Source organism: Andrographis paniculata, unplaced genomic scaffold, assembly GCF_009805555.1.
Source record: "Andrographis paniculata isolate CXL003 unplaced genomic scaffold, ASM980555v1 Contig65END, whole genome shotgun sequence".
In the NCBI taxonomy this organism is placed as follows: domain Eukaryota; kingdom Viridiplantae; phylum Streptophyta; class Magnoliopsida; order Lamiales; family Acanthaceae; genus Andrographis; species Andrographis paniculata.
In genome coordinates this window covers 446,518-471,065 of record NW_026137601.1, presented here as the reverse complement: position 1 = coordinate 471,065, position 24,548 = coordinate 446,518, and the positions used below count along the sequence as shown (strand labels likewise).

The 24,548-nt window shown below is 39.6% G+C and overlaps 4 protein-coding genes across 8 annotated transcripts; all 4 read right to left on the bottom strand.

The window, feature by feature from the left end:
* Positions 1–107: 107 nt before the first annotated feature.
* Positions 108–4,795, bottom strand: LOC127262510 (uncharacterized). 2 transcript variants are annotated; one of them, XM_051291222.1, is made up of 6 exons: positions 4,237–4,795; positions 3,686–3,937; positions 3,357–3,497; positions 1,952–2,701; positions 759–1,194; positions 303–547 (listed from the first exon to the last, which is right to left on the bottom strand). In XM_051291222.1, the coding sequence occupies exons 1-6, from the start codon at positions 4,345–4,347 to the stop codon at positions 438–440; spliced, it is 1,800 nt and encodes a 599-aa protein (XP_051147179.1). In that variant the 5' UTR covers positions 4,348–4,795; the 3' UTR covers positions 303–437. The 2 variants fall into 2 exon arrangements, with proteins under 2 accessions (XP_051147180.1, XP_051147179.1); XM_051291223.1 differs by lacking the exon at positions 759–1,194 and having other exon boundaries at positions 108–547.
* A 35-nt stretch (positions 4,796–4,830) lies between these two features.
* Positions 4,831–16,569, bottom strand: LOC127262508 (serine/threonine-protein kinase ATR). Of its 3 annotated transcripts, none has more exons than XM_051291217.1 (15): positions 16,235–16,568; positions 15,970–16,114; positions 15,617–15,729; positions 15,203–15,534; positions 14,978–15,102; positions 14,282–14,426; positions 13,326–13,892; positions 13,169–13,247; positions 12,672–12,999; positions 10,914–12,167; positions 7,245–10,626; positions 6,601–7,167; positions 5,556–6,179; positions 5,234–5,428; positions 4,831–5,144 (listed from the first exon to the last, which is right to left on the bottom strand). In XM_051291217.1, exons 1-15 carry the CDS (start codon positions 16,392–16,394, stop codon positions 4,845–4,847), a joined length of 8,316 nt encoding a protein of 2,771 aa, XP_051147174.1. In that variant the 5' UTR covers positions 16,395–16,568; the 3' UTR covers positions 4,831–4,844. The 3 variants fall into 3 exon arrangements, with proteins under 3 accessions (XP_051147174.1, XP_051147175.1, XP_051147176.1); XM_051291218.1 differs by having other exon boundaries at positions 4,831–5,080; positions 16,235–16,564; XM_051291219.1 differs by having other exon boundaries at positions 5,040–5,147; positions 16,235–16,569.
* Positions 16,570–16,777: 208 nt separating this feature from the next.
* Positions 16,778–20,013, bottom strand: LOC127262509 (F-box/LRR-repeat protein 10). Of its 2 annotated transcripts, XM_051291220.1 has the most exons (4): positions 19,767–20,013; positions 19,451–19,659; positions 19,139–19,232; positions 16,778–18,480 (listed from the first exon to the last, which is right to left on the bottom strand). In XM_051291220.1, exons 1-4 carry the CDS (start codon positions 19,929–19,931, stop codon positions 17,035–17,037), a joined length of 1,914 nt encoding a protein of 637 aa, XP_051147177.1. In that variant the 5' UTR covers positions 19,932–20,013; the 3' UTR covers positions 16,778–17,034. The 2 variants fall into 2 exon arrangements, with proteins under 2 accessions (XP_051147177.1, XP_051147178.1); XM_051291221.1 differs by lacking the exon at positions 19,767–20,013 and having other exon boundaries at positions 19,357–19,466.
* Positions 20,014–21,043: 1,030 nt separating this feature from the next.
* On the bottom strand, positions 21,044–24,314 carry LOC127262537 (rop guanine nucleotide exchange factor 1-like). Its single transcript, XM_051291255.1, has 6 exons — positions 24,038–24,314; positions 23,698–23,965; positions 23,307–23,423; positions 22,676–23,205; positions 21,957–22,310; positions 21,044–21,667 (listed from the first exon to the last, which is right to left on the bottom strand). Exons 2-6 carry the CDS (start codon positions 23,957–23,959, stop codon positions 21,254–21,256), a joined length of 1,677 nt encoding a protein of 558 aa, XP_051147212.1. The 5' UTR covers positions 23,960–23,965; positions 24,038–24,314; the 3' UTR covers positions 21,044–21,253.
* Between the last annotated feature and the right edge of the window lie 234 nt (positions 24,315–24,548).

Below are 24,548 nucleotides of genomic sequence, written 5' to 3'. Positions count from 1 at the left end.
TCTTCTTGTATGTCTGGACAACCTCCATAATATAGCAAATTCCGTTCAGTATAAAACTTGCAGTTGTTATTATTTAACATAAAAATGAGGTATGAGACGAATTAAAACAAAGCACACAAAATAGGTTCTTCCGTGCAACTACTTCTTAATACTCAGTTGCCATTGCGGTGATGATAAAACCAGTGTCGAAGTAAAAAAAACATTATTTGTTATTTGTTGTCTCTATTTACAAAAAGAAGACAGACATCTATCCTCTTTATTGATGGGCATGACTGTTGGTTCCATGCCTGCCTACTTCCCCTTAAATGGAAATGTCTTCACCTCTACCATCACTGCTGCTGTCTTCATCTTCATCAGTGTTGGCATTAAATGTCAGAAGAAGCTGATGCAGGTCCCTTCCCACATCTGATGCATGGTCTCCATCTCTGCTCCCTCCTTCAGGGCTTGCCCTCGCTCTTGGCCTTTGCAGAGAAAACAACTGCAACATCATGTCCTCCGGAGACATCGACATCCTTCTGTGCATCCAACCCTTTGGCCTTGGTCTTTGCTGAACCCAAAAGCCAAATAACAAAATCATCAATCCTCTAGAAGGCATAAGTATTGCCAACACACCTCAGTTATGCAATCAATTTTTATTCTGTCATACCATTCACAGAATGCATAAAAGTAGCCATGAACCACAACCACAATTACAAACATAAATACATAACAATGAATGAAGCATCATTGTGAATATCAATCACCATCATTCTTGATACCTTCATCATCATTGAAATTATCAGAACCACAATCATCATCCTTGTCACCCATATCTCCAATGCAGAGAACAAAATCACTTCCATCATCTCCCTCGTGATCCCCATTCTCCTCATTCTCATGATTATCGTAATCGTCAGCAATGTTGTACTCCCCGCCACCACCACCATCATCATCATCATCATCATCATCATCCTCTTCATCAACACCGCCATCACCATCCTCTTCATCAGTAAAGACATCCTCATCCTCTTCATCAGAATCAGTACAGGAATCCTCATCCTCATCCTTTTCATCAGAATCAGTACAGGCATCCTCATCCTCATCATCTTCATCAGAATCCGTGAACTCATTCACATCATCGTCAAAATAGATGAAGTCATCCTCATCCTCTCCATCATCATAGCCATAACAACCATAAAATGGAATAACCCTATCCTAATAATTGATAATGAGAAATTAAAACTTCATCCACTTCAACAGTTTCGAAGAAATATATCAGACTAGAGGAGAAATGATTAAAACATGACTCAAAGGTATCACCAAGAGAAACTATGGAATTCATTAGCTTTAACGGTCAGTTTAGTATAGAATATTAGCCACTGCTTTTATGTAAAATGATACTATGTCAGAAAATTTACTTGAGGACCACACAAACAAGATTAATTAAATAAATAAATAGTCAGATATATAGATTTGAATCTACAACTGGAGCAATAAACAGAGTGGGGATTTTGCAAGTTAGCAGTTCTTAGGAGTTACTCACAAAGTTAGTTTACAGGAGAAATGGATCTAATCTTAGAGCCATTACATACACCATACCATAACATTCCAAAAAGAATGGCCATGGGAAAGTAGTCGAAAGCTACACACAGACATGCTTGTCTAGATTTTGAGATTTAGTACACTAAGCTAAAGAAAATGTCTTAGCATACTCAAACTTGTAGATAGGCTTAAAATGATCATAGTTTTTACTTCTTAAAAAGAAGTCGTATTTTTACAAGACCTACTGCCAATCAGAAGAAATCAAATGAACAAACAGATAATCCAATCAGTGTGTCACGTTAACTTTCTTATACCACATTCCACGTATGAGGCACCCTATTAAGCTTCTTCACCTGCTCTGTTATATTTATTTACTATAGCAGCATGCACTGTGACAATGGAAATTTTTTTATATTCAAAGAACATCTACCTTTTGGATGTTAGTGGGTAGAATAGCTTTATCAGGAGCTTTTGGAACCCAAATTTTTATGTCTGATTCAATCCCACTGCTGGCTAGCACTGGAGCAAAAGGATGAGGTTCAATGCAATTCACTATGCGCTTATCAGCTTCCATAACACGGACAAGCTCTCCACCCTTCTTTTTCCAAATAAAAATACGCCCACAATCAGATCCACTCACAACATAATCACATTTAGGCCCAAAGAAGTTTACACCCTTCACAGTAGCGGAATTCCTGTGCCCTTTGTATGCCTGTGGAACAGCTTTCACATTTTCTTTGGCATTAGAAACAGATAAGCCAACAGGATCATCAGGAGTTGTATTGCTGACGTCGCTCCCTTCAGAAACATGAGAAGTAAAAATTGGATCGGGTCCTAGACCAATATCCTTTGTAAAGAGATATATAAACTCATCACTGTACGACACAAGAAGCTCATTTTGATCAGAGAATGTCAATCCTGTTATTCCCACATGCTCATCATCAACTAAATGAGGGGGGCAAAATAGATCAACAGGCCGATCAAATTTAGATGACCCATCCCACTTGTATTGGCGGATGTCAAATAGTCGAGCAAATTGATCAGATCCACCAATGGCAAATAAGTTAGGATTTCTTGGATTAATGGTAATTGCGTTCAGAGAAACAATGGAATAATAACTCTGGGTATGCACAGCTTTGCAAGTAAAGAGGCTGGTAGCAGTTCCAGCTCTCAGATCAATCTGAAAAAGGATAATGGTTGGAAATTAGCCTCATAATTCATTTAAAAAAAGCAATGCAAAGAAATATTTCACCCATTTAAAGAATTAAGATTAAAAGCTATATTTTGTAACAGATCACTAGACTGTTCTTTTTTTTATAACGGGTAACATATATATATGCATACATCTTCTGAAGAGTTTGTTGCAATATTTTGATGCTGAAACAAACAAACAAACAAAACAAACGGAAGACACCAGAGAGATGATGGGACTTTCAGACAAATAAATTACTACAATTGGTTGTTGGTCAAAACTCAAAAACAGAATATAGCTGAATAGTGGAACTCCTATATTCAATACCAGATATACAACAGAGTTCATCACATTGGGAAACCAAAACCCACATCTCTCCACATGTTTACATGATTTGATCCTCTAAATTCAGTATAAAATGCATCTGGGCCTCCTCAGGTTTGCTATAGCATCCCCTAACTGCTATTTCATTAAAGCATGGTAAAGTAAGCTTGCAATAAATTAGATGGAAGTGATCATTTGTTGGATGACTGTAAAAATGACAACATAATGTAGCATAATTACAGTATCCACAGTCATGAAGGCAACTCTAAAATAAATAACAATAATAATAATAATAACAAACAATAACACCTTAACTTACATGTTTAACTACTCCATCCTCAGCACATGTATAAAAAGTATGAGGGCTCTCTGGTACAAGAGCTAATTTGTGAACACGTCCGTGATGTTCTGCCAGTAGCTTAGTCTCAACTTGTGAGTTAAGAATCTGTGCAAGTCTTACCTGAATGTAAGAAACAACTGCATATGAGAGCATCCAGTAACAAGTACACGGACTTATGGAATTACCAACAGAAAGCAGGGCATAAAATCTGGTTGTATACACTTCTTAACTAAAAGAGATCACTTCTGACTGTTTTATTACACTATTTAGAGAAAGGAGAATGGGGTAGAGAAGAAGTAATGCATCACCTTTCCATCAGCAGCGCATGTGACAATGCTTCGACCTTCGGTGTAAGGAATGATCTTTGCTTGAAAAACATTGTTTTCATGACCAGAATGAAAATGAAGCTTAACTTGTCCGGTTTCCCAATCCCAGAGAATTATCCTTGTATCGTCAGAGCCTGATACAAGTATATCACCAGTTGCATTGAAGCTAACAGTGTTCACACAACCTTGGTGTTTATCCAACTTCCGCAGGATGTCAAAACGAAGCACGAGATCCTGACACCATAGTTCCCAACGGGGAAATCAGAAAGTCAGTGACGATTGGCCTGTGCCAAAAATAAAGTACCTACAATTTTCGACACAATACACATTGAGCAGCAAAGAATGAGAGATAAACACTTGAAACATTCCCAATTGATGTTCTTCTTCAACTATAAGTGAGGCTTTTGTAAAAATAAAATAAAATAAAACAAAAAACGGAAAACATACAGGCAAAAACGAAATACGTGGATACGACGGCGACCGGGTATAGGTGGCGGCTAGATAAAATTGAAGTTATGTGCATGGAAACAAACCTCGGAAGCGCCAAGTCGACGGAAGAAGCTCCTGGAGGAGAGTTCGCCGAGTTCACGTTGCCAAATATCTACAACAGCCGTTTCGAGGCACGCTCTCGTCCTTTTTCTCATCGTCGTCCTTAAATCCAAACCCTAACAAGAATGTTTGGGATGCCCACGGCGACGGACGCAAGACAATGCAGAACAGCGAGCGAAATCAATCAAGAAATTGGTAATCGAGAAAAAAGGAAAACCTGATGAGAACAACACAGAGAAGGGAGGGGAGAGTCGAGGGAAAGAACGGGCGAGGCATGAGAGCAGTTTAATATTTAGCAAACAAAGAGAAGTGGGATCCTCTCTCTCTCTCTCTATATATATATACACATAATATATAAATATCGAAAAAGTGATAGATCCGATCCAGAAACTACACGAGCGAGGGTGGGCCTCTCTCTCCCTATCGTCCCCCCCAACCAGGCAAATTGCAAAACCCATTAAACCCAGCGCATCATCACGTTGAGAGGTCAAGCAGAGAAAAGCACGAAGGTAACTAGCAAGAGTATGGTATATATACATATACATATAGTGTGTGATTTGTGAGACCAAACGGGACGGGTAACTCCTCCAATTCAATTCATCCATAAACTCCGAAGCCACCCCAACTCTCTATCTCTCTGGATCTTTCTAATTATTCTTCTTAAAACCAAGGCATCCACCATATATACATCTTCCCCAGATTCTTGAGGGACACAGCTTCTGCGATTAGACGCTGCGCTTGTCCTTCCACAGCAAGGGGCAAAGATGGCGCTGCTCCTACACCAACCACCACTCCTTGCAGCCGGGCTTCTATGTTGCTGATGGCTCTCTGCACACACAGAATAATATCGCATACTGATTACACGACACGACAGGGCATGCCACGCCTCCAACTACTAGCAAAGGAAAATGCTGTGTTCCAGTCAACAGCTAATAGGACAATAATAACTAATTAACCAACTGACAGTGACCACCAACCAACCTGTGCATGTGGATTTTGTACTTCTACTCCACTTGACTTGTGGGATTTTGTCCATTCCACAAGAGGATCATGGATAAATGTCTCCAACACACTCATGAGCGTCTCCTTGTGTTCCCTCAGAATTTGGAGTGTGATCTCGCAGACTCTCAGATACGTTCCCTCATATCCCGTGATGCCTAGCCCATCGATCATGTTCTACAAACAAAAAAAACCACAATGACTGCCTCATTCACGCACTGCTCCTGCTATATGATATGCCTAAGAAACCGAGACCCAAAACACTCCATTGATCATGCTTAACACTGAGCATTTGCTCTATTACCTGTGTCAATCTGAATGGCACCAGCTCTGGCTTCTCCAATTGCAGGCCCTTGTCAAACAAGCAACTAAAATCAACATGGACACAATCTCCTGTTGTTGAATCAAAAAGAATGTTTTCACCATGCCGATCGCCGAGCCCAACAATGTGCCCCACCATAGACCACACAGCAGTAGTATGTGCATAGGCAACACGTGCCCTAAACCACGTGGCTGGCTCCGAGAATGTGTTAAGAAACCATTTGTGAAAAGCTGGGGGGAACATTGGCAGAATCTTGGCCTTCAGCATTTCATCCTCTGGCATTTTACCTTGTGATTGGTCATAAATTCGCTTAATCAGAGGATTTGTTTTCTGCCTATCAAACTTTCCACAGCTTATATAGATATCCTGGAGAATATGTCGGAGCCCGCGAGTATGGGGAACCCACTCAACCATACCGCAATCTTCTGTCAATGGAATCACAGCAAACGTTCGAATATAAAGCTTCCGACGACGGCTTTCAGGGCATTTTGACAGTAAACGATTTATCATTGCATTGAATTCCATCATGCGGGCGTCTTTTCGAAGGTCATCTTTAGGTTTGCAAAGAAATGGACGCTCGGATCCATCACTACCTATGAGAATGATCTGCAAATAGTAAGATGAGACATTGTCACTTTATTAGCAATAATGGACTCAAGAATCCATTTACATTTATAATTTCACAGCATACTCACAGAAATTCATGAAATATGCTATAATAGACTCAACTTAACATCCATCTTTCATAAACACAATTGTCTAGAGCTATTATATCTAATATTTTCTAATGAGCCCCTTCAGAAGGGTAAAAAACTTCATCAAAACTTAATCATGCTTCACACAGTCAATCCAGGGTGACTGGTGATAATAATATTGAGGAAACTCATCAAAAGGGGATCTCCCACGCTGAGTGGAGAGAAATAAATAAAATCAAAAATTCATTATCATTAAATCAGAAGATGGTAGACCATGGAAGAGAATATGATGGAATAGAGAAAGAAAAAAGGTTAACCTAAGTAGGTCTTACTTTCTTTGGTCTCTGAAGCGAGGAAAGAATCTCCGCCTCGTCACCTATTCCAGATATTGTCGGAAGATCCGAATATGAAAATATATCAGATGTACCAGAATCAGTTAAATTCACATCATACAAAGGTAGATTGACAGTGAGGGATTCCTGGGTTGGCATAATAATTTCCAAAGGCATTATCCTCTTCAGGGCACTAAACTCAGTTAAAATATTGATGCTCTTTGCCTTTGTTTGCCCCGGATGGAAGCATAACCTGATAAGATGATCCACTAGTGTTGCAAATTGAGCAAACATAGAATTCGAACCTACTTGACTGGATCCCTTTTTAGCAGCTTGAATGATCTCGGAAGCAGCTTCCCTTCTTGAAGAAACAGTAGATTTTGTAACAGCAGCCATGGTCCAAAGGGCTTGTTGTGGATACTGCCTTAGAACAGAAGTAATTATATGCTTCACCAACCGAACAGTTTCTTCATTCTGGTGGCAAATCCTCGAAACCAGTTGAGGCAACACACTCAACCATTGGTAGGTTGGCAAGTCCTTCAAGCAGCCTCTCATGATGCTCATGACCTAAGCAAGGGAAAAATACACAAAAAGACTTCAACTAAAATTAATACAAATTATACTTGAATTGGTGAGACTACTACCTTCCCATGAACATTCTTCATATCTTTACTGGAATGCATGTTACTTGTGTAATAAAAGCTCCCGAAATCAAACCATAACGTCAACAACCTTGGAAGAGCCTGGAAGAGATACTTGTGTCCCCTATGAAGCCCTTTAGCATAAAATAACAAGACATCCGGAAGGTAAGTCCACCATCTTCGCTCAGATTGCTGTACATTAACAGATGCAACACGCGAGAAATTAGATGGCATCAATCTCAATGATTGTTCAGCACTGTCTTCCTGGCGTTTTCGAGCATCAACAAGCACTTCATCACAGTATTTTGCCATGTAGAAGTATCCCTTCTCCCACTTGGGTTGCAGTTCCTTCACCCTAGAGTAGAGATTTATCACATCTTCCTTCTGTTTTTGGCCGGTGTAGTGAATCCACCGTGAGTACAGAAGGAGTGTCTTTGATACATCTAGATTCCTGTTCACAGCTTGACTATCAGAGAGCAAAGGTGGAGGATTCACAGGAACAACAGACAGGCTTGTAATGGCTGATATTGCATTGGAACCAACGACCTCAGCAGGCATGCTCAGTAGAGATTGCTGAAGTTCTGCAATGGCACCATCAGACCTCCTAGTGCTCCACAGAATCTTAGCCTTCTCAATGTGAACATTTGATGCTCCTGCAGCCTGGGCTTCCAAAATTGCACGGTTTGCAGTTTCATAATGCCCAGATGAACGGCAAAGCTTCACGTATTGTATCCAGCAATTCCCAACTTGAGCCCCTAGGCCGCTGGCACTAAATACAAGTCTTCGGAAGGATAAGAGAGGTTCCCTCGCCCACAGAGATGGTTGGGTCAGTTTGAGGCGGCTTTCCCAGTTTTCCAATGTCCTTGAGAATTCTATTTCATCTAATTGGAAACTTTTCCCCAAAAAGGACTCACCATTAAGTAGAGAATTGAAATCTTCAATCTCACGAAGCAAGTGAAGCTTGACAACAAATGGATATGCCCGAGCATAAGAATCCATCCCAGCTGCAGCGAGTGGAGCAATCAAAGCTTGTTTAGACAGTGCAATTTTCTCAGCAACAGAGAATTGATCTTTTTTCATAATTGCCTGAAGAATTTTTGCAACATCATTGTCAAACAAAGCATTGCTCTCAGAGCTGCTATAAAGCAAGCCTTCTGCATCAGCCCCAGTCAGGTACTCATCCATTAAATCCCACCTCCCAAGCCTCCAGGCAGCCTGAACCCCTTGTGTGCACCATGTTTTCTTATACTGAGGAACTCTAGAAATCAATCCATCCACATGAGTAACCATGGCCTGTAAATGGCACATGTTAAGCAAGCAGTTAAGGACATCGGAGTGTCTTTGAACAGAAAATGGTTCCATCTGCAGAGCCTGTTCACAAGAAGTCAAAACTTCTGCCCAGTTCCCAGCCTTTTTGTTAATCAGGAGGTGGTCCTGTAAGCTTATTGATTTCCGTAGTGATGCCAAACCAGATAAACCATCCGGCTCATCCAATCCACTGTATGCCTCCATTAGAAAAGATATGTCTTCATCCACAAAGATGCCACTCTTTTCAGAAGCAGGGTTAAACGTTCCTGACTTGCCTCTCACATAAGACTCAAAATACAATAAAGACCTGGCATAAGCCTGACATCTAAATGAGGCCTTAGCGAGCGTAATTTTAGGAATTGCGCTAAGGAGTTCTGAGACATGTTTGCATGGTATAAGCAGTTGATTAAAATCTGTACTATGGATGTTCAACTTGACAGCTTGTTGCTTGGAATTGGACGAGTGAAGTGGCTGGGAAAGACTAATTTCTTGCTCCACATCATCAACCCATTGGCCTAAATTGTCAAGAAGATTGAATACAGCTTGAATGCACACCTCACTTTGCCCAGAATTATTACCATGAGCAGTAGTAGTGCTACTATCTGATGCAGCAGCATCAAGAACTGATAAAATTTCCTCTGTTATCCCACAACGGGCCTCCTCAGTACCCTCACATATAGCATTTAAGACTAAATAAGGTAGAAGATACATGGCTATTTGCATATCATGTCTCACAATACCACGACAAGCATTGAAAATTGCAGATCGAGGGCCTGTGGCAAGTGCAGTTAATTTTTTAATCCAAAAATAGATCCATCTTCTGAAAGACATTGATGGCCGGTATATTGGACCAGAAGTAGCCATATCTGACACATTAGGAAGTTGGAATCTTGAGGTTAAGCAAGGGGCGATTATCTCTTTCACATAGTTAGAGAAACGGGTCCACAACCTCTGCCCTCTTCCAAGTATTTCACTTCCATCACCCATGCCCCCCCGTGAAGAACTTCCATCCAACTTTGAGTGCTGTATGTCTCCAGCCGACTGCAGAACATTATCGTCGAGGGAAGCCTCACATCCAGCAATTTTTAGCAGCTCCTGGATAGCAAGTGCAGCTGAATCTTGAATGATGGTGTCAGGTGCTGCTCGAAAAGCCCTGGCCAGATGTTTATGGATCAGCTCAAATATCAGATCATCATCAGAACATGCTATTTTAAAGCGTGTGCTGGAAAAGCCCTTTATTTTGGCTGGATCAATAGCACCAAGTGCTCCAAGGCAATCCGCACATATCAGTTTCAGTCGCTGCCCAACTGAAGTCCTTGACTCCTCAGCACACCCCTTCAGCAGTGATGTTATCAAAGAGCTCATCAGATCCATAACTGAATCCCCTTCCTTAGTGAACAAACCAATGAACTCCGCATGTTTCAGGTTCAACAACTTGCTTAGCTCAGATGCTACCATGTATCTCACATTTAAATTTTCATGATTTAACCCCTCCACAGCATCGTGCAACTGATCTTTCAGGGTCATAGCTCCACGTACTTCCTGAATTACTTTATTCACTTCTGAGAGGACAGGAACATTGGGTACAGTAGGGAATTCACGAATATGCTGTTTTAAGATAACCTTATTCTGAACAACAAGTTCCTCCAATATCTCCACAATTTTACTTGTGTGGGTAGATGAATTTTCTGCCTCTTTCTCCAAGAATGGTACAAGAGCAGCAAAAACTTGAGATATCACATGTTTAGTGCTAGAAGGTGACAGGATAGATAATTGTTTTAAGAAAAAATGCAATACCGAAAGACCTTCACCTTGAAGCCATTCCTTGTTGATAGCATGCATGAGAAGCACCATAATTTTTGGAACATAAGTGCAAAGATGGGAGCCCATCAATTTAATCAGCATCTCTATTCGCGTAATGGCTTGTTTTTGCAATGCCTTATCTGCTGCATGAAGCATTTTTCTATCAATGCTGTTCAGCATACCAACAACATGATTCCTCAAAAATCCTGGAAGATCTTCACTGCCAGTCAGAATTTTAGCAATTTGTTGGATCATATGAGGTACCCTGGCTAACCTAAAAGAAGGTTGGTTCAAGTCACATTTTTGTTGTAATAAAAAATCAACTTAGAGAATGTAGAAAACAAAATTCAACAAATACAGTCAAAGAGCATAGATCATTATAGTAGATATTGAAACCCAGATGAAGTTTTTGTATTCCACAGAAATATGAACGTCTAACTTAAATAAGAAAGTGCAACAAACACATCACGGTTTGAAACAAATAGCCACTCTATACTTTAGAATGAGTGAGAGATTTGTTCTTCACTAAAGACTTTATATGTATTATTTGTAATAAAGTACCTTTTACTTATTTCTGCAGAATCATCTACGTCAGTAAAGCATACAAGTTCCTCTAAAAGTGCAGGTAAAGCAGCAGCAAAAATTTCTTGTTTGTCTGATCCAGTATGTTCATGGTAGAACTCCAAAGCAGAGTTTAACTCTTGCCCATCAGCTTGATGAAGAGCAAAGGCAAGTACTTTAGGAAGCCAATTAACAATTAACTGCACCATATCAGTATTCAAACACTTGGCCAGTTCATATAAAGTTGCTAGAGTTTGATCATTTTCATGTTGAATGACCACAAGTCTTGGAAGAACAACAGGAATCATTCTCTTCACAAGTTCTCCAGTTTCAATGCCAAGAACAGCTGCTGAAAATTCTTCAACCATTTTGGGTTGGTTGCCAAGCCTCATACATAGATAATCATACAATTCATTTCGGACATGTGGAGCTTTTGACAGGAGTGCATCAAGGCCTCCTGAATGATGGAAGTGGCATGATCTATTTATCAGCTTGGAGGCAGTTAGCCGCACAGAAGCATAAGTATTGTCCAGCTGATCGATCAATAAAATAAGAGAGAACAAAAACAGTTGATTATGGATATCAACTACTTGCATGACTGTTGCTGTAGTTTCTAGAAGGGTTTCGAAAACCAAAGGATCCTCTGCTGCTGCCAAAGCATGCTTTATTTTGTCCATAAACCTCTGTTCCTTGGATTTCTCCTGGGAATTCTTCCACAAAAATAAACACTCCAGGATAGGATCGCGAACAAAGAAAGTAATCTGGGAGACAAATGCTTGTCTCAAATTTTTATTCTTGTGAAGGAGTAAAAAATCAATACATTGAATCCACTGCAATCTAGTTGTAATCAAAACATCTTCAGTTCCATGGAGAAGGATGCACTGAATCATTCTGACACAAGCAGCTTGTACTTCTTCTGATGATTCATCGTAGAGGAGTTCAAAAAAGAGAGATTGCAAATAACTATAGTCACAATTGAAAAGATAATTTTTTTTCTCCACATTAGGTAAAAATACTGCTGAAGAAGGCCAAAAGTCATCTGTACCACTGCTTTCACACTTTGAACACCAAAATCTCGGCAAAAAATGACTCATACCAAAGAGTTCATTCTCCCTATCCTTCTTCAAGTATAATTTGCATCCAGCTTTAGAAGGAAGGCCATTACAATCATAATATCCATATAAGCATGCCAGATGACCAAGAGAGAGAGAAATGACTTTCTTGACTTGCTCATTTTTCTCTTTTTTAAGAGTCCTGAAAGAGGATAAAAGAAGATTGAACGGTAAACTGACTTAAGTACGCGATGCCAAAACTCAGAGCAGTATGCTGAAAGAATATTTCACTCTAATCAACCCCACTGGAAAGGCAATTTTCCAAACTCTAGAAAATTAAGAAACAAGAGGCACATGCTACAAATTTACTATCAGAGCTAACAACACAGAAGAAAAATTTTAAACAAACATAAACTGTCAATGGAAACATATTAACAGGACTTTTGAATTAGAGATCATGATCAACAATGAGAACAGACATTTTTGGGTTAAGAGACAAAAAGAGTGCAAACAAAGGTGATTATCTACAGCACCAAGGAGATAAAGGTGATCATAAAAAAGTTACATCATCAGAATAAATTTGTCAGTGCTCAAAGAAACTAGAGGCTTTTCTATCAAACAAATTTACTTTATAATATGCATGCTATTTGAGCTGGGTTTCACACAACGGCGCAATCTGGTAGGTGGAAAGTTATTCTGCACTTACTCCAGCCTATTGAACATGGGCATCAGAAAATCAGCACCAGCAAACAACACAATCACAGGCATTGATATGATAGCTTCAATTCTAACTTCTACTTCTTCATCACAGAGCCCCAAATCCAGAATATCAAGATCAACACCTTGCCATGTTATGCACCCAATCTTTGATAGAATACGAATTGAAAGACATTTTGCCTTCCAGGAAGCAAGATCACAGGATTCTGTAATGGATGAAGCACAGGTCCATGGAAGCCTCAGCACTGGCCGCAAGATATCTCCAATATCACCAATATTTTCAAAGATCGCAAGTCTATTCTCTTTAGATAGCGACCCTAAGGTAAGTTAATAAGTCATGTTAGTTTCAACAAGAAGATTTTATCAGCAGCTGCTTGATTGAAAGCACATGTCCAAATTTAGAAAATATTAAGGAGAGAGAAAAATAACTCATAACAATGCCATGCGGGTATTTGTTAATACTAAGCTCACCAGCAGTTTCATTACCTTGTGCAAGCAGTAAGCTGTCAACTGCTTCTAGAAAAATAGACATGCCAACAGGAAATGAAGTTTGTTGCTTCCCTTGCTAAGTTAATCAATACGGAAATGGTAAGGTCAAACTAATATAATGGTGAAGAAGAAGAAAAAAAAATGAATGACAAACCTGCTCAGAAATCCAAGAAAGCCACTTGCACATTTTCTGAAATATGCAAAGGGAAAGGTCTTCATGAGGGTGCTCAGAAAAAACAATACAGAGGGTGCTAATAGCTGCGAGCTCAATTTCTATCCTCAATGAATTAGAGTTCTCCCCGGGGGGATTTAGGAAATCAAGCAATAGATTTAACGAAGAGCACATCAAATCAGCATATTCTTTCTCCATAACACAGGGAACTGTGCAGACAAACTTGCATTCATCCTGGGATTTTGAGCAAGAATACTTTAACTTTTGGCGCTTTGCTTCCATTGGTATAATATCCTCTCTGGGTCTTTTGCTTCCAAATTTTGAGATTACAATTTCAGTATCCCTTAACTTCGGCAGAACAACATCAGCATCTTCAGTCATTATCCTTCCAACAAGATTAGGACCAAGACTGGTAATAGCAGCTCTGAAGCAATCTATTAAATGAAAACTGGTGTTTGATGAATAAAGCAGTGATATGAGACATTCTGGTCTCCACAAATAAGGAGGGCATGTCTTTACAATTCGTATGTACGCATTACACAAACCAGCCTGAAAAATTAGCAATGATGAAATAGTAAAATTACGAGAAAATAAGATTCAAAGAATTGCCTCAGTTAAAAGTACGTATATGTGAAAGTTGGTATTTCTTTTCCACTCATTTTTTCATCTCTAGTGTGTCTATTTTTCCTTCCTTTATTATTGAATTGATAGGAAGTCTCTTATTAAGACCCTATGAATTGATTAAAACCTCAGCTTCATACTAGAATCACAATGATGCCAAGGATTCGTTTAGTAAGAGCCACTGGACAATGAGGTGAGAGAGACATGAGAATAAAAGATGATCATGCAGCACCCCAATAACACATTTTCTATTTATTACATTTGAAATTGAAATTCGAAAGTGGTAAGTGGTTAACATGTGCATGTATGTCATTAACCTTCAGTTCCAAGCTACTTGTCTTTAGCATTGATTCAGGAAATATGTACAATATCTCAGCTGCTGTTGACCTGACAACATGCTCAGGACAACTAGAATGCAAGGACTGAAGACATCCTCCCAGAGAAGAATCATAAACTGCACTTCTGCAATAAAAATATCAAGGTCCATGAGGAAGAAAATAAAGCATAGCTAAAACAGCAGACTCAGACAAAACTAGGGTTGCAAAACACATGAATGGACATAAGGTCTCAACTGGTTTTTATATTGTTTCCCATTTCAATATTGTTTAATGCCATCAAAAAAAAATCAGAGTGACTCACTCAAAGTAGGGTTCCTGATCCATTGCAAGCAACAGGGTTTGCAATTCATTAGCCCTGAAGCAAGGTTCATTGACCATCATATGTAACAGGTGTGATTGGTGTTTTGGATGTGAAATTTTTAAATAGAAAGTTAGAAATAAGTTTTAGATATAATCTTTCAAATGGAAAATAGGTATTAGATATGATAGCTTTTATGAGGACAATATATATACTGTATATTGCATATTGCACAAGTAATTATGCAACCTAAGTTTCTTGGATGCTAGTTGCTCAAATTGATATACAGGTATTTCAGATGGAATAAAGTACAAATTTTAAAGAGAGCAATCTCTGAATTGCATAGACATATTTTATTCCAGAGAAAGCATATGTACCTGAATACTGAAACTCCCTCAACATCTTTGCTTAGAATGATTGTCATTGACTGGATTAGTTTCTCTGAAGGAAGAATCTCATAGTTTCTCCCGGCTCTAACCATCCGTACAAAATCAAAGCATGCCTTCACAGAACTTCAGAAGTTAGATGTCCTGTTTTATAATCTAGAAGAATTTGTTGTCATTAAGAAAATTTAAAGGTAGATATTGAACAAATTTACTTACCATGTGCAAATCATCATCTCCGTAGCACAAAAGCTTGCAGACTGACGAAACACATGAGCCATCCAAAAGCCCTTCAACATATAATGTTCCTTCAGTCAAACATTTACATAGAAGCTTGATGGTGGAAGTGGCAAAGGCTCGGAACCTTTCTTTTCCCATAACATTAATCAATATTCCGTCTCCACTAGCAGATGTGTTGAACGTTGGAAGACCACCAAGAAGAGCAGGATCATTTTGTATTCTGGAAAATGACTCACAGAAAGACTTCAACAAGATACTTTTCTGTCCCACAGATCTTCTCTGATCACAAACGGAGGCAACATATACAAGATCTAGGAAAACATCCAGGTAATTAAAGCAGATTCTTGTAGAAAATACAGAATAAATAACACACCATGAAAGAGATATATACACCTTCAGTCAACGACATAGCATCCAAGAAGAATTGTCTGTATGCATCTCTATCACCAGTGCGAAGCAAGGATAGCAGAGATCCAACAATCTCAACAATAACTCCATGTCGGGGGCTGAATAAAAAGAGAGAGAAGTACACACTCATGAAATTAAATAAATAAGACCAAAAATTTAATAAAATCTTGAAACTCAAAAACCAAAACAAGACTGCCATTGCAAATCACCCTCAAGCGAACAAACTACAAGTGCAGACATGATACGAAGCAAAAATCCCTCATCCACTCTTCTCGATAATAGAAATAACACATATAAGCATAAGCATGGTAAGGAAAGAAATGGAGGGAGCGACAGACCGGAATGCGGGCTCCGCAAGAAAAGGTAACACTCGGCCTACAACAGGAAGCACAGCACTGGCCCTCCCGTGATAGAAAACTCCGGGGAAATTCTTGGCGGTGTGTGACAAAAGCTTGAGCACGGCAATCACCTCCCTCTCTCTGGCTGTAAGAGATGGTCATATTAGTAAAGTATTGTTGTGAAAGAGAATGTCGAGGTTGGTCGATCGGTTGGAAGATGGAAGTAGCAGTGCAGTACTAAAAGAGTTTGAGGGTCGGGACATACCGGCGGAAGAGGAAGGGACAACGTAGGCTTGGAGGAGATTGGGCAGTACGGCGCGGAAGCGAGACTGCAAGGCTTCATCGTTTTGTTTGTCGGGAGGGGTTGATGATGACGAGGCAATGCGTTCCCGGAGTTCGTGAACCAGACTGGACAAATTCGCCATCAGCTCCGACCACTGCCACTGCGTGCACTCTCTCTCCCACAGCCACAGCCACTGCCTGTGCCTCAGTTAGTCCTTACCGTGGTTGCCTGTTCTTCATTTTGTTGCTGCTTCTGTTGCGTGGGTCGGCCGTCACTCGTCGGCGGGCTGGTGGAGTCAGAGCAGAGTGAGGAAGGGAGGGTAAACTTAAACTGCTTGTATATGTAGAGGGAAACTTGTATTTCGAACAGAATGTCACATATGTCAAAATATAAATGAATAAATAAATAATCTGCTATTCTCTGCTTGTGTGTTTTTTTCAATCTATGAGTTTACTACTGTAGACCTTTCTTTTAATTTAATTACTTGTAGTAGTATATTCTTAAATGGCAAAATGCCATTCTCACTGTACCTAAACTATTAATTGATTGATTCCAAAATAACATACATACAGACAGACAGCTAAAGTCAAGTCTGTGACTCACTGCTATGGTAAGGTATGGGGTCTTGCTGTTTCTTACCTTAGAAGTGAGCACCAGACATCACATTTACATGTACATACCAATTAAGACTGACAGGCCAAACAACAAATATGTGCACAACCAACTCAACATTATTAGAGTCTGCAGCACCCCAGAAACAAATTGCACCGACAAGCAGTCATTCATTCAAATAGGTCTGCTACATCGGCACCATCTTCCATCTCCTCATCACTCATGTTGTCTCCTCCCAGCAGCCACTGCTCCAACTCGTCGACTTCTTCATAGTCCTGCAAATAGATTCCATCCAAGTCGTCCCATTGATCTGTCCCTAACTCCTCCCCCCTAGTGGCAACATGCACGTATGGTCTACTTCTTGCCAGAGCATCCACCACGTCTCTGTTCACAGATCCCGTCACCCCTAACCACTTTAATCTTGGGAAATAAGGTTTCTTCAGCCACCGGAAGGCAAGCTGAGTAATGCCTCCACAGTTGTAAATATCCAGCAACCTCAAGCTACTCCCATGCCACACGTTTTCGTCAATCTGCATTGAGGCTAAAGCCATGACAGAGGTATCCCCAATGAGAGGGCATTGTCTAAGTCGGAGCGCAGAGATTGGGATGCGACTTTTAGCCAATAAAAGCACCCCGGCATCAGAGAGGTTAGGGAGATTTGACAGGTCGAGTTCTCTCAGCTCCAGGATGGTGTGTCCATCAAACAAGGAAGAAATGCACCTGTCAGTAAGTCTCTTACATCCCCTCAAAGACAATGAAACAAGGCTTCTACTCATCAAGCCCTTGCCTACGTAGGACAACCCCACATCACTTATATCACAGCCATCCATGAGTAGTGATCTTAGCTTGGCTAGTGTGCTGATAGCTTGGAGCGCATCATCTCCAAGGTTTCTACAATCCCTCAAGTCAAGAACACTGAGTTCTCCATTGGATACCAATCTTGCAACAGCTAGATTTGTTAAGAGATTACACCACCTTAGGCCAACATGAGTCAATGAAAGTGATGTTGCAATAATATCGTGAAAAACCAGGTCAGTTAGATGAGTTCCATAAAATACTTTAAGCCTACATAACCTAGAGCAGGAATGCAGGATTGTTTTATAGCCAGTATCCGTCACCTGACAAAAGCCACCAAGACAGATGCTCTCCATGGCTGAGCATTTGTCGGCCATGAGAAGGATTCCAAGATCATTCACACGCTTGAAATATACAGGAGCAATCTCCTGGCTTCTTACCAAACAGAGGTGTTTCAGTTTGCCATGTGCATTGATTTGTTGAAGACCATTATTGGTTAGATCAAATGCCATTCTAGGTTCCATTATAGGAGAATCTCGAAGATCCAGGTGGGTCAAGGAAGCAAGACATTTTGATATTGTGCTTACCATTATGTCAGTAATGTAGTCCACAGAAAGGCATAGTTTCTGTAGATTTGGCAATATGGTTGAGCAATGATTTGATGATTGACTAGGTCCTGCAGCAGGGCTAAGCAGTTCAGCTACCATTACTGAAGAAATATAGCCAATTTCAAGAGAAGTGAGTTTCCATGAGGCCAGTGCCCAGACTAGTGCAAAGTTTTGATGCAAAAATATGGAAACATCAAACATCAGGATCAGTGTCTGCAAAACAATATTTAGAGAAGGATTAACACAAAAAGCACTAATGCTGTCACAAATACAAGAAGGGCATGTTCGTTGCGCACAGATCTCTAAGGAATCCAAATACGTCAAGGGATCATTAAGTGTATGTCAATATATTATAATCAATTCTGGCTGCCACACTAGCTGATAACTTCATAGATTCTAAAATATTTTCGGAAGAGCAGTACAATCTACCTTGCTTTTTATTACAATACCTGAAAGTTTAGAAACATTACTATGTTGAATTCAAATTTCAGAAAAGATATCTAAATATCCAGTTTTTATACCCATTTCTAATCAGCATTCAATACCACAATTATTTAACTACCAAATACAGTATTGCCATAGCCATTAGATCATAAGGGGATCAATTTGATTTCAAGAGTACTATATCAATTTTTATGGTGTTTCTATCATGGAGATGCCAAAAGAATGTAAGCAAGTATGATGCAAGAAAAGATGATCAGAATCATATAAAATCCCCGGGAATGAAAGCTATGGAGATGACTCTAAATAGCCATAACAAAAGGACACGGATAAAAAAATGCATTTGTCCATTTTATCCGGTAACAGAACAAAATCCTGTAAACTAATTTTATCAATTTAGAATAGAATGGAACCATAAGTAAACCCTTACTTCTAAATGGGTGCAGCCACTGAGGAGTTCCTCCAGATGCAATACATCAATTGTTCGCCCCATTTTCTCAGCTACCGAACTCAGGTACAGAAACCTGAAGGCATCATTTATTAAAAATATATATACTTCAGAGAATCATCAAAAGTGCTCAAACTCAACCATTAGATGGAATCCACAATCAAAGGGCAATGAAGTTGACAACATCAAAAGAGACAAACCAGCAACTAGAAAATTGGCACAGCTAACGCAAAATCTAGCTGTAAATACAAAAATGTGCTATGTTGCAAAGCAGGTGTCCACTAAAAAGCGGACCTGAGGTGTTTGCAATTGTTCCCCAGTTGAGACAGAAGCTTGCCGCTAAAATCCGTGCAATTACGGAGGGACAGCTCGTGCAGAGAGGGACGAATCAGAATATCCAAGGAAGAGTCATCTAGCCGCGTGCAGTCCAACTTGAGGCTCCTCAAATGTGGGTTGTTCAGAGGCAGCAATGGCTTTAACAAATCCGCAGACGGCGCCATATCCTAAAATTGTCAAACAAGAGAAACGGAAAATTAATTGGCAAGATAGAAGAAAGCAGATCTATGGGATGGGCTCAGCACTCTAATTATACATATAATTCAGCACTCACGGGAAGATGGAAGTTTGGGAGGAAAGAAAGGGTGTGAGCGGCGCAGCAGCGGAAGGCTTTACAAGTGGAGGCAAGTGAAAGAATAGAGGGAACGTCGAGCTTCGTCATGATGGTGGCGATTATAGCGGTGGGGAGCTGGTGGAGATTCGGATCCGCCTTCTCCATTGTCAAATTCCCTCTCTCTCTGTCTTTTCTCTCTTCCCCCTTCCCCCTTCCCCCTTCCCCGTTGCGTTGCGTTGAGTGCTTTTGACCCTTAACAGGTTGATTTATCCCGTCCGTCTTGTCCTTTAAACTCTTTAGTCAGCCGTAGGCGAATTTTGAGATTTCTTGCTAGGTGCGTGCATTACCGATTAACACTTTTTTTCATTTTTATCTATCTCACCTAACAATTGACGTATTTTTATTTTTATTTAGTCAGCGCCAAGACTAAATAAAAATTAACTATATTAATTAATATTATTAAATTATCTAATTAATATAAGTATATATATTTATGTTTTTAACTATTCACGTGCTGAAAAAATAATTTCAGCATCAGATACATGTTGTTTATTTTTTTTAAAAATTATTAAATTTAAATATATTTAAAATTAACTATCTATCATATTTAAAATTAACTATCTAACATATAACACCATAAGTAGGACCTATTCAGAATCTATTTATTTATATCTTTCGTAAAAAAATAAATATTTAAATCTCTTTATTTATATTTCTCCTAAAAAAATAAATATTTATTTATTTATTTATTATAAAAAATTTTATTCTCCATAGTAGATATATTTTTTAATTACTATATAATTTTTAAATATTTAAATATATATATTTTGATTTTTTTAATCATATATATTATATTTACTTTCAAACTATAAATATTATTAATTATATAAAAAATAATATTATAACTAATTATTATTAACTAATTAAACATCCTTACTTTAAATACTGTGACCCTAATCAAATGATTCAATTTTGGTGGAACGAATGGAGTATATATATATATATATAATTAATTAACGTAATCTTTAAAGAAAATATCAAAATTCTAAAAAAAATTAAAATCCAATACTTTGCCCTAGCTCAGAAGCTCGACGTGAAACTACAAACATGTGAACAATGTCTAATCCACTACAACTTGAAATTTAACTAAAGGAGATCACTGCAAATCCATAAGACAGAAATTATGATTTCACTTTGTATGAAAACAAAGACACCGGTGTTCTTGAAAGAGCTTGGGTATTGATTATATAATAGGATGTAGTTTTAACAAATGTGGCTAGCAGTCAACTCATAACAATCATCTATTAAGTATTAACAGCACTACTCAGCAGACAACAGCAATTAAGTTCACTAAATCGTTAAATAAGGTAGTCAAATCAGGTAAGAAACTATGATAATCGCTACTGAAACTAGAACAGCCTCAGCCAGTGCTAGAGAGCAAATATACATGATACCACCACCCATTCTCCTCTGAACTCCATCACCAGTCAAGCTCTGTCAGGAGCATCTCCAGGTAATCTTCTGGGACCGAAATTTCCGGCATATGACCAGAGTTTATCCAAGTCCGCAGGTACAACCTTATCAGGCTTCTTGCTCAGCACTAGCGGTGGAGTAACAGAATTCCTAGGACTACTAGGTAGGGGAGGGGTTGAGCAAAATGTGGGTGTCGCAAACGGTGATGCATAGGGTGTGTGTTGAATTGAGAAAGGGCTTGGAGACATCTTCTTTTGAATAGGTAGGCCACTGAACCCTCCTCTGTTGAAAATCGACATGGACTCTGCTACAGCACATTTCAAGGTAGCATCATCTACATATAACACATCATCGATCCTCGCAATTATGTTGAATGCTAAGCTTTCCATTACTCTAGAATAGCTTTCCAGTATGGCGTGCCCAACATCCTGCAAGAAAAGAGTTTTCATGAAGTCTTTCACGACCAAGCATTATGTGGGAAAATATAGAAGAAAATTCGAAGGGGGAAAAGATCATCTATTGTAGTCAGTATAACTATTTCCCTGGGAGGGGAGCAACTCATTCATTGACAATGTAATTGTCTCTGATCCTACCCAACAGGTTGTTACCATTCTATAATCTTCTTGAATCCTCCTAACATGATTGTGATCCTGACAAATTGCAAGACAGAAACTAAAAAAGGAAAACCTGCAGAATAGCATAGTGTAGATTAACCACCTTGTTGTACTGAATTTTGCTCATGTCTAGTGCAGTTTGTGGAAGACCAGGAAATCTTAGTCTTAAACTTTGCAACAGGGTCTCAGCTCGTTGAGCTAGACAGAGACTCTTTTCTCCTTCCGTCACAAAGCCCTTCACCTTATCACCCCACAACTTCCGTTTAGATTTGTTACATTTAGAGTGTTTCTTCCGATCTTTCAGCTTCCACACATGCACAGCTGCCTCGATTCTGTTTGCCACATCTAGTGTATGATGTTCTGATGACAAGTTGAGGCAATCAAGAAGGCACTCAGGAGAGAACTGATCAGCAGTAACATAACGGTATATGATATCTCCAAGACAGTCTTTTCCCTTCTGCAATGATTTCCACACCAAGCACAAATTATAAAAGATGATGTTAAAATGTGCGTGAATTATCTTCTTATAATATAAGTTTCAAAATCTCAGAAACATGATGAAATAATTGACAGCTTGCTAGTGAGCATTGTATATTTGAAATATCATAGAAAACAATAGTGGATGAAGGTTGCTAGGTCACAAAAGATTAGAGAACTTCAGGAAAAATGTTAAGACTTTGCTGCACCATGTAACATAGTTGTATGTATAACTATAATAACAACTTATCATTTATCTTTTAAAAAGCAAAGAAAACACGCCCAAATAGTTCCATTTTCTAGAAACTCCCAATACACTTCTAGTAGGATGAGAGCAGAAATCACCTTGGGTAAGGATTCCAGGTAGGCAGTTGGTACGTCCATCTCAGCGAGAACATTGTTATTTATGGCCAAGGCTGCCTTGAGTATCTGGTTTGTGCAATCCCTACGTTGCTGCAACCACTTCCTTGCTTCTTCTGACAATCCCTTTGCAGGAACTTTAGGGCACGGAAGCCACCACTTCTCTTCTTGCCTAACTGAAGGTCTTTCACTCGCCATTCCAGATGAATACTCGTCGTAATCATCTAAAACTATCCCACGATCAACATACCAAAACTCAATGTCGTGAAAGCCATCAAGTATGCTAAGCAGCATTCCATCAAGCTTTTTGAGTGCTGGTAAGTTCATGTGCAGATCAGACCGCTGCCTTGGTGCCATTACCTCGTATTTGCTGCCACCAGGAACTTCTTGTATTGTTGGAACAAGTTCTACAATCCAATCACTCACAGATAAGAGCCACTCCATCTCTCTGCACCATATGGCCCTCTTTTGTGGAGCCAGAGGCTCCAACCTCCACAGTTCTCCAAATACAGTTGCTACAATTTCAAGCAATAATTAAAATAAGAATAAATCAAACCGTGATTACTTCACCTCATCTAGTTAGGCCGTTTGTAGACAGACAGTGGGAGGAAGTTACCAGAAAGATTGGTAATAGCATTTGAAATGGCTAATGCACTGCAAACTCCTTTACCACCTCCAGACATGTCTTCCCCGAGAAGAAGCTTGGAAAATCTTTCCTTCATCATCTCCATTTCTAAAAATGTGCACAGATATAAAAAGTACAAAATAATTAGGGTTTCAGATTCTACAAAATTCAATTTTATAAATTAACATATGCAATATAAAATAAATATGCCCAACATAGAGAACTAGATCAGCATCTTAAGTATGATGGATTATAACAATGCGAAGCTTGATTCTATTAAAAGCATTCATTTATTCAATCTATTATCAGGTTATTCAGATTTAAGAATGTATGAATACAAAATTAAACAATGCCGCAAAGCAAGCAATCCGGAAGCACATACCGGACGAATCGGTCCGGGGTTTATTCGGTTTCTCGTCCCACAGCACCACATCCTTCCCTCCAATGAGAGGGAAACTGAAGGTCGGCGTCAGAGGAGTGGAACAGCCGGGGGCGAAAGAAGAGAAACTCGCGGAACTGAAACCGCCGCCCTCGTCCTCCGCTAAATCGCCAGCTGAACTCTCCAACTCGCTAACGTCAGCGCTCATGCTATAGCTCCGTCGACTGTCTCCGTTCCCGTCCTCCTCCGAAGATACACTCTCCATTTATGTCTGATGTGAAAAAATAAAAGAGTAAAAACAGATGCTAAGAGATCTCAGATGCAAAATTCCGTTACCACTTACTAGCAATTAGGGAGGTTGCCGTTATGTGTGAATTCCTGCAGCGTCGTGTTGATAAAAGTGGCGGTGGTGGTGGTAGGGGAAGAGGAGGGAGTTGGAGTGGGACGGACACAAGTGAGAGAGAGAGAAATAAAGGTAGATAGATACGTGCAAAAGCACGCCGCAGAAGAGAGTGTCGCTCAATCTACCCCTGGCCACCTCTCTCTCTCTCTCTCCTCTCTCTCTCTCTCTCTCTCTCTCACACACACGCACACACTCACTCACATACAGACAGCCTGTGTGTAAGTGTAAATGTAATAGTCATCGTGTCTTTGGCTGGACTGGGCGTGTGGCGAGACGACTGTGGTGCGATTGTTCTTTGGTGGGCAACGGAACGGCGTTAGCCTTGCGGGTCGGGTCAGATTAGAGTTGTTGATAACGAACCGGACCTCGTGCCGACCCGTGTTCATATTCATGTCACCATATTAGTCTCTTCGCGTTCGTTTTATTTGACTGTAGATATATATATATTTAA

Excerpts from the sequence above, each read along its gene's own strand:
- LOC127262508 (XM_051291217.1), bottom strand. The coding sequence starts at position 16,394 with ATGGCGAATTTGTCCAGTCTGGTTCACGAACTCCGGGAACGCATTGCC. Across the intron at positions 15,103-15,202 it reads GAGATGATGATTTGCACATG|GCATGCTTTGATTTTGTACG; the intron begins GTAAGTAAATTT and ends AGTTCTGTGAAG. Across the intron at positions 7,168-7,244 it reads TGAAGAATGTTCATGGGAAG|GTCATGAGCATCATGAGAGG; the intron begins GTAGTAGTCTCA and ends TCCCTTGCTTAG.
- LOC127262510 (XM_051291222.1), bottom strand. The coding sequence starts at position 4,347 with ATGAGAAAAAGGACGAGAGCGTGCCTCGAAACGGCTGTTGTAGATATT. Across the intron at positions 2,702-3,356 it reads AGGATGGAGTAGTTAAACAT|ATTGATCTGAGAGCTGGAAC; the intron begins GTAAGTTAAGGT and ends ATCCTTTTTCAG. Across the intron at positions 548-758 it reads TAATTTCAATGATGATGAAG|CAAAGACCAAGGCCAAAGGG; the intron begins GTATCAAGAATG and ends TTTTGGGTTCAG.
- LOC127262537 (XM_051291255.1), bottom strand. The coding sequence starts at position 23,959 with ATGGAGAGTGTATCTTCGGAGGAGGACGGGAACGGAGACAGTCGACGG. Across the intron at positions 22,311-22,675 it reads ACCTGGAATCCTTACCCAAG|AAGGGAAAAGACTGTCTTGG; the intron begins GTGATTTCTGCT and ends AAATCATTGCAG. Across the intron at positions 21,668-21,956 it reads GCAAAATTCAGTACAACAAG|GATGTTGGGCACGCCATACT; the intron begins GTGGTTAATCTA and ends CTTTTCTTGCAG.
- LOC127262509 (XM_051291220.1), bottom strand. The coding sequence starts at position 19,931 with ATGGAGAAGGCGGATCCGAATCTCCACCAGCTCCCCACCGCTATAATC. Across the intron at positions 19,660-19,766 it reads TCCCAAACTTCCATCTTCCC|GATATGGCGCCGTCTGCGGA; the intron begins GTGAGTGCTGAA and ends TGACAATTTTAG. Across the intron at positions 18,481-19,138 it reads GTGGCTGCACCCATTTAGAA|ACACTGATCCTGATGTTTGA; the intron begins GTAAGGGTTTAC and ends ATTGTTTTGCAG.